This window comes from Lactuca sativa, chromosome 9, assembly GCF_002870075.4.
Source record: "Lactuca sativa cultivar Salinas chromosome 9, Lsat_Salinas_v11, whole genome shotgun sequence".
NCBI classification, from domain to species: Eukaryota; Viridiplantae; Streptophyta; class Magnoliopsida; order Asterales; family Asteraceae; genus Lactuca; species Lactuca sativa.
The window spans coordinates 123,799,483-123,808,275 of record NC_056631.2 but is presented as its reverse complement, the minus strand read 5'-3'; the positions used below and the strand labels follow the sequence as shown (position 1 = coordinate 123,808,275).

Here is an 8,793-nt window from a genome sequence, read left to right as displayed (position 1 = left end):
CTTGTAAGTTCTCCGATGGAAAGGTAAAATCAAAGATGGCCTTAATCCATCTACCATTTTGATGACTATATTTGTAATTTGGGTTTTTTTTTTGATATTTTCTACAAGGTAATTAAGGGTTTAGGCTATTTTTGTAATTTTGTGTATAATAAACTAATAAAGTTATCATATTTACAAATGTCATTCTAACCAAGTTCTAGCTATGAGGGCAACCCAAAAAGGACTTTGCTTCTAATTACAATAATATACCAATTTAGGTATGATCTTAGACACATTAATCCAACACTTCCACCATAAGTGGCACACCAAGGTACAATATGTCGCACAAATGTACCAAGATGGACCACCTTGCTTGAGGGTGGCATATCTTGAACAAGAGTAGTGCATCCTCCTTCAAAGATGGCACACCATCTCTTCAAATGTCACATCAAGCTTCCAAGTGGCACATCCAACTTATAGATGACGCATATACCTCCTAGATGATGCATCCTCTTCTCGAGTGATGCGTCCACTCCAAAATGGCACATCCTTGAATCATGGAGCATCAGTGATACTCGATTCCCTTCTTAAGTGTTCCACTCTCTTCTTAGATGCTCCATTCCTTTCTTAGATGATCCATTCTTTTCTCACATGATCCTTTCCTTTCTTAGATGCTCCATTGCTTTCTTAAATTTTTTGTTCCCTTCTCAGAGGCTTCATTCCTTTCTCATACGCTTCATTGCCTTCTCAAGAGCTCCACGTTCATTTAGGTGCTCCATTGAACTCCAAATGCTCAATTGAAACCAACTGTTCCATGAGAATGCTTCAAATGCTTAAGTCACATATAACATGATCATTTTACTTTTTCAAATGGTAGTTGTAATAAATTACAATGTGCTTATTGTCCTATTATAATGGTTGTGGGTACAAAAAGAATGATACAAGTTGTTGTGATCATTTGAATAATGTATGCAAAAAATCGCCTATCTAGATTGAGCTTCAAGCCCACAACTTTAAGGGAAACCACATCTAGCTTCTCATTATTTATACCAAGAAAATTCCTGGGTAGAATGTGTATTAAATATAGTAGACATTTTAGTATTGTTAAGGATGAGCGATTTAAGGATTTTGTATGGGAAATTGATCCTATGTTCAGATTTCGATTTAGGTTGATCGTTGCAACACATTGTTCATCAATACACCAAGAAGAGAAAAGGAATCACGAATAGCTTTAGAAAGAAACAAATTGTGTCTCTTACCACGGACACATGCACATTACACGTTGATTCGGGCTACTTGGTTGTACATTGTGAGTTTTCCAAGTGAAATGTAGAAATGTAAAATAAAAATGTGCTTGTTTGTCTATACTCTATACATATATACTTTATGAGTTTATGTCCAGTTTTGAATGAGATTTTGCAAGAAATGGGAATGTATTTTCTTCCCCTTTTTAAAAATTCAAACTTTATGGAACCCATTTAAGAGCCATGTACATTACTTGTTGTTACTCTTTCATGACACTTCCTATTACATGATACTCTTATACTTTGAATTATAGAACGCCAGATTATCAACAATTGTGCATGTACATGTTATCTTCAACAAAATTTTTGAATTACAAACTTCCCACGAAACTGGCAATGACGACATTTAGAGTCTTGTCACTTATCCTACATCATGAACGGAATGAAATATTCTAATGTGTTACAGGAGTTTGTAAGAAACATCAATATACTTTATGTTTTTTCTAGATTTCAGCCATGTAGTGGTAAAAACTTTAAAAATTAAATAATGTGATTCTTTCTAAATTTCACAAACAAAAAGAATATTTGTTGTGGTTGTTCGTATGATTAGCGAAGCAACTAATTCAAAACAATTAAACTCAAAACCAAATCAACCACAAGGTCTCCAAAGCAGAATCTTTAAACATATTTAAAAATAAAAATAAAAAAAAACACTGAAAAATATAATTTTGGTTATTATTTTTTTTCTTCCTTCTGGGCCTCTGCAGCCCTCTTGAGGCGAGCACCCAAGTGACGTTTGTTTGTTCTTTCAACACGAAGTTTAGCATAAGCATTAAATTATTTCATCTCTTCAGTAATCTTCACAAGTTCAACAACTGGCTTCTCCCTCACAATCGGTAACACATGACCTTGCACTTGAGTAGCATTTGCAAGCTCCTCAGGTGTTGAGTCACCCGCCTATAAATTCAACAAACTTGTTTAATAATAGAAATTATAATAATAAATGTTCGCTAACTTAATAAAATAAAGCAACAAGTAATTACAAATATGACCAATATGCTGTCACAAAATGGCCACTTTTGAGCAATCATCGCAAAATGGGTCATTAAGAAATTACGTTATTCCTTTTCTTTGGCAAAATTGCTTCATCAATGTCTCCATTAGAATGTTTAATAATAATGGGATTTGATCATTAGTTATTAGAACAACTTGTTAAACAAAGGAATTTTAACAAAATTCATTATATGAAATGAGTGATAATTTTGAAATAAATATTCAAATGATGATAAGAAACTACTCATTTTGGTAATTTTAGTGAGTATCCCATAAAAAACATGCTAGTTACTGAAATTGCAGGTTAAGTGGTGTGACGTACACCGAATGACACCTTCTGTGAAAGTAACAAAAACACAACCTATTTCAGAAAATATACCATGTGAAAGTGAAAGTACTTTTTTACAAAAAAATTGTTCTGGTTTTTTTTTGGAAAATGACAATATCATTTCTGAAGAAAGAAAAAATCAAAGGTATTTGTATTGGGAACCTACTCATAAAAGTAAATTTGAAAAAAAAATTAATAATAATAATAATAATAAAGTTTGCAAAGTCTATTTTACAAAATGAGTGGTCATTTTGAGAAAAATGTTACAACACCACCTTTTTTGACAATTTGATGATTATGCGATAAAGCAACGCTTTGTACCCAAGTTGTATTGTTATTATTATCAGTATCAGTTTAATAGTAACAAATATCCATAAAACAACATTACTATCTTTCAGATAGAAAAATGGATTAAAAATTAGAAATTTAATGATAAACTAAGTTTACCTTAGTTTTCCTTGTGCGCCTTGGGAAGATTACTAGCTTAGCCTTAAAGGTTTTTAGCCTCTGGACATTCGCTTGCAAACCTTCCAAAGAGCGGTTCCTACGACGATGATCTACAGCAATACCAATTGTTGGAGCAAGTTTCTTTGGAATACCTGCACCCTGTTTTTACAACTACTATCAGAAATAATAAAATAGCATAGCAATCTACTTCTTCATTATATCATCATCATCCTATTTGTTTATAGAAAAACTTTTTCTTAATTAAACATTGAAATGTTATATATTATTACCTTCAACTCTTCAAGAGAAAATCCATGACCCTCCCTAAGTTTCATGTTGTATTTCAAGGTTTGACAATGAACCTGAGGACGAAGCGATCCAGCTGGCCTTGGAAATACTTTAACAGCCTTTGCTTGGCTGGCTGTAATAATCAATAAAATTAACTTACCTTATGATCAAAAATCATAAAGTAACAAGTAGCTTACTATATGAGTATATGTATATGATTTCAAAGAAAAGTTACCATTGCGTCTCCTTGTTTTACGGGCAGGTTGGTTGAACCATGTCTTCACATAGTTCTGCCAATGCTTCTTGAAATGCCCGTTTGGGATAACATTATTATGCTTAACCATCACTCACTACTACTCTGCAAATACACCATCAAACTATCTATTTTAAATCACAAATTATCTCCAAATTTAATTAATCAAGTAATCTCCATTTCTATTAATTTATCTTTCAGGACGTGTTTGGCGTAGCTTTTAAAAGCTCAAAAGTTCTTTTTCGAAAAGTTACAAAAAAGTTAGGAAATCCTTACTTTTCCAAAAAGATGTTTTTCCTTGTATTAAAACTCCAAAAGTTACTGGTTTGCCAAACATCTTTTTGTTTTTTTTCTTTTACAAAAAGGACTTTGGCTGTGAAAAGCTAAGTCAAACACCCCCTCAAAGAGTGCAACTGTATCTCAAATTACAACAAAAACAGTACACACAATCACCATAACGGAAATGAAATTAAAAAAGAGCTTTTTTTTGCTATATAAGCTCCGATTTCCACAAAAATTACAAGAAATACGAACTCGATTATTTATCTGTTGCACATTCATGTATTTTAGAAAAAGCTTCGTATATCAAACCTTGATTATGCAAACTGCCATCAAGATTTTCAAGTATATCTTATAAAAATAAAAAAAAAAACAAGACTGTTGAGCTATAATAATTTACAAAATCATAGAAATCAAAGTTGAGATTATAGAGAGCAGATATTAGGTTAATCAATTCGCTAGTACAACATCAAATTTTGAATTCCATAGATGATGAATGTATAAAGATTTCAGTAAACATTTAATCTAAGCATACCTTAGTTCGGGGGCGGAAACCTTCGGCTAAAGAGGATTCAGGGGAATTACGGGGAGGAATTTGTTTCAAGTAGCAGAAGGAGATTAAAAACCCTAAATCCAACGGCTGACGGCAATACCTCTTGGCGTGCCTCCTCTTACATGGACCGGCCCAACTATGTCTTAGGAACGATGGGCCCAATATCGATATATACAGTTCTTGTCCTTTTTCCCTCTTAATGCCCTCGACAATTGCTTAATCATTTTAGTCATATACAGTTCTCGACAATTGCTTAATCATTTTAGTCATATACAGTTCTTGTCCTTTTTCCCTCTTAATGCCCCAGGCAATTGGAAAATTTGGAACGAATGAATATTATAGCACATATAATCTATCTGAAGCATATGGGACACGATTCATGATGTCTCACATAAAGACATGATACTATACCACTCTTTTGCTATAATATTTCTATTTATATTTGCCATGGTCTCATAATTCGAATTATGAAAACGGATGCCATAATCATAATCGAATTTTAGAATGCAAATAATATTTCCATATATAGAATTTCCTTATGTTGAACCATTCCAACATAACATTCATATATATATATATATATATATATATATATATATATATATATATATATATATATATATATATACTTCACTAATTTTGATTAGAATCTCAATCTAAGCTTTTAGAATTGGAATGAAGTATAATTTCCTCTTCCATAATTATAGCAAAACAACTTTTCAAACCCTACACCTTTGCAAATTGAAACTTTTGTTTTCCATAATTAACATTGCTAACTTGCAACACATAACATAATAATCATGCTCCCACTAACATGATAATTATATCCTTATTAGCATAACACTTATGCTCCCACTAGCTTTGACATGTAACCAGAAATCAACTGGACTTCTAGAAATCAATACTTATTGACTTTCTTACAAAAGTTCAGATTTCTAATACAAGATGCTTCGATAAGAATTTATCTAAGCTTCCCAAAATCATACACCTTTCCTTAGATATCACACATATGTGTCTAAACAATTTTAGAACTATGAAAAGGGATGCCGTAATCATAGTCTCAAATGTTTAGACCTTTGTCATTGCTTTCAATTCGAATTACGAAAAGGGATGTCGTAATCATAATTGAATTTGAAAATGCAAATCCCACAATTGATATCTCTTTAAAATATACTTAGTGAAAGCGCTTCCTCACAATCATTTTCATGAATTGGATAGAAACCTTATGACACTTAGATTTTATGGTGTGTAGAATCCACAGGAATTTGTCAAACCACAATCATATGACAAGTTTAGTTAGAAATCCAAACTCATATGGACCGAACTTGTTCAATCTCTATTTCTTGCCACCTAGCAGCACAACGACCTACCATGTCTTCCAAGTTGTTATGCAAACAATTGAGAACTTATAGAAATCACATGCATAGTCAACTTTTAACTGGAATGAGCAAAGAAATAAGAATATGTCAACACGATAGGTTACAAACCTCAAGTCGTTTGCTAGTGATAAACAACAGGTTTTATTCTTGATTAGTTCTTGAGACCCTTTTCAAGATCATTAAGACTCCTACTGGCTCCATGACATATGATATTCTCTTATCAAGAACCATTCCTTGAAAAACAAATATTCAAGAGTTAGTACAGATTATTATCAAGAAAAACACTTCAGACTATTGGTCTTAGTTGGTCTTTGTTTTATCCAAAACATCACAACTTACCAATTTCAAATGTACAAGAGTAGAAAGCATTTTACTCTGCATTTGACAAGTGTTATAAACCTTTCTTAAGATTATGTCACTCGAGTTACAATCTTGGAGAATGAATCTAAAACTTGTTTTGGGATGAAGTATGACTCATCTTCTTGATTTAATCATTTCAACAATTCACAATTCCTCTTCTTAGCCAAACAAATGCACCAAGATGTCCTTAGAGGATCAATTGTGATATGGCTTTCCATAATATTTAAGATGATCCTAAAACATGATACTGAAGTACTATCCTATTTTTTCAGATTGGAGAAACTTTTATCTTTCTATCTAATTTGATTCTTCTCATTCGTCCTGCCATACATTGAAACTTTTCCAATGTTTCAGAATTACACTTAAACTTGTAAGCATAACCATATTTACTAAACTTTAGTAAATTATGATGAATAGTCTTATCGATCTTTGTGGTGGACTTGACCAGTGCACAACCAAGTGTACCCGATCCCCTAGTCCTTCACTTGAGTCACATATACATGTGAACTGAGAATTAGTCTTAATTTCCCAAAGATGAAAATTCTCATTCATCACACAAGTTGCATGATTCCAAGTTTTTATCCAACTAAAACTTGAGTGATGAGAATCTTTCCTTATTCGGAAAATTCTCGACACTACCACAAACGAAAGAATCAAATCCATTTTCTAATATTGCTATCAGTGGAATCATATAAACAAAATTTTTCACAAATCTCATTGTAAGGATACTTAACATAAATAAAATCTAAAGTTTCTTTTTATTTTAAAATTACGGACAAACTTATCCTAACAATGCAAATACATATGAAAACTAAGTTGTTATCCATTCCTAAACAATCTATCATAACTCTTAGCAACAACTCAAAATTTTGATCTTCAGATCATGCGATCGAAATCCATCTCTTCACGATCAGAATTAGCTTATTCTTCCTTTAAGCTTCCTTTCTTTTCTTTGATTCTACAAAACATCAAAATGCAACCTACTCACATCATGTAATAAGTATCTCCAACTAGGAACTTAATAGAGTTAGATAGTGGAATTTACCTGAAGCATAATCAAAATTTTTGGCTTTTACCATCCTAGTGAACTTCCAGGTAAATAGGGTAGCTTCGCAACCAATGCCCTTTCTTTTGGGAGACGAAATCCTAAAAGTCAAATATCCTGACTTATACAATCTAGATTTGGTAAAAAATTGTTCAGTGGCTCAAAAAATTATAGGTAATGAAGTTTCATGGAGATAGTGTCCTTTATCAGGAGGGTTGGAGCAAGAGTTAGGCCTGCTATATAGTGACATGGCCTCTACTAGACTCGTGAGGGGCGATGACTAATGGCATTGTATTCTTGCGACGGATGGTGAGTACAAGGTGGAGCTTCTTAGGAAGAAAATTGATCATATCCCCACCTCCAATCCAACTCCTTCAATCATATGGTGTAAAGAAGTTCCAATAAAAGTCATCGGCTTCATGTGGTGTGCAATTCAAGGGCGGATTCCCACGGCTATGGCTCTCTCTCATTGTGGGATTGTTCTATACTCGTCTATGTGTGGCTCTTGTATCGGATATGAGGAGGATGTGAGCCACCTGCTGATTTCCTGTCACTATGCAAACTGTATTCGAGATATGATTTTTAATGTGGTGTGGAGTCAATAATCCTCAGTTTTCCAGTGTCGATGATCTGATTAATTACGCAAACAACTGGGTAGCTGTTTGGTAAAAAGAAGGAGATTCGTAACTATTTGTTACGGCTTAATGTGGGGGATATGGAAATTTAGGAATGACAGAATATTTCAAGGCAAATTTACCGGTCCAAGAATTGGGTTTGATTACATTAAGTCCATGACGTTTCTGTGGCTTAAATGTAGGAGTAAAGGTACTATATGTAATTGGGATGAGCGGAATACCTCTCCTTTTCTTTCATAGTTTTTTCTGCACTCTAAAACTGTAACATTGAATCATTGTTCCTATTTTGCCCCTGACCAGCTTCTTGCTTTGCTGGGGGTTTATATATGATGGCCGTTTCCAAAAAAAAAAAATATGGCGAAACTAACACATGTAAACCCCGCAAGACTACCTAGCATAATCACATACTCTATAGTTTTTGTAGTAAAAAGGTATCTTCGATGAAGATAAACAGATGTAACAGTAACATTAAGTGTTAAAAATTAAAATCATAGCAAAAACTAGTTCATTTATCGCTGAAGAGTGTAAAACTAAGGTGAAAAGAGCTAAGTACCACAGCAAATTTGTGAAACAATAATAAAGATTGCCTTTATTAATCAAGTACCGAAATAAAATCAGGATAAAATAAAAATTTACAGATCCAGTAGGAGCGCTTCAGAGAATACAACAGGATGAAGAAGTAGATTCTTCATCAGCAACAGTAGAACCTTCAGCTGCCGACTTAACACCGGGCCACCCTTTGCACATACAGTGATCGCCATGGGGAATTCTCTTGTAAACGGTGGAGACATGAAACCCACAACCACCCCATGTGGTTTTTCCGCACTTGGAACACTTGACCTCATAACACATCCTGTTAACTCGTCTCTTCAATCAGAGCAAACCTTCCTTCTCTTTGTCGATGCTTGTGAGGGTTCATAGATGAATGGAAGTCCTTTGTCCTTTTTGGC

The 8,793-nt window shown here is 33.5% G+C and overlaps 1 protein-coding gene across 1 annotated transcript; it reads right to left on the bottom strand.

Moving 5' to 3' along the window:
- Positions 1-1,900: 1,900 nt before the first annotated feature.
- Positions 1,901-3,683, bottom strand: LOC111913727 (60S ribosomal protein L13-1-like). Its single transcript, XM_052767443.1, has 4 exons — positions 3,575-3,683; positions 3,342-3,472; positions 3,052-3,210; positions 1,901-2,180 (listed from the first exon to the last, which is right to left on the bottom strand). Exons 1-4 carry the CDS (start codon positions 3,681-3,683, stop codon positions 2,061-2,063), a joined length of 519 nt encoding a protein of 172 aa, XP_052623403.1. The 3' UTR covers positions 1,901-2,060.
- Between the last annotated feature and the right edge of the window lie 5,110 nt (positions 3,684-8,793).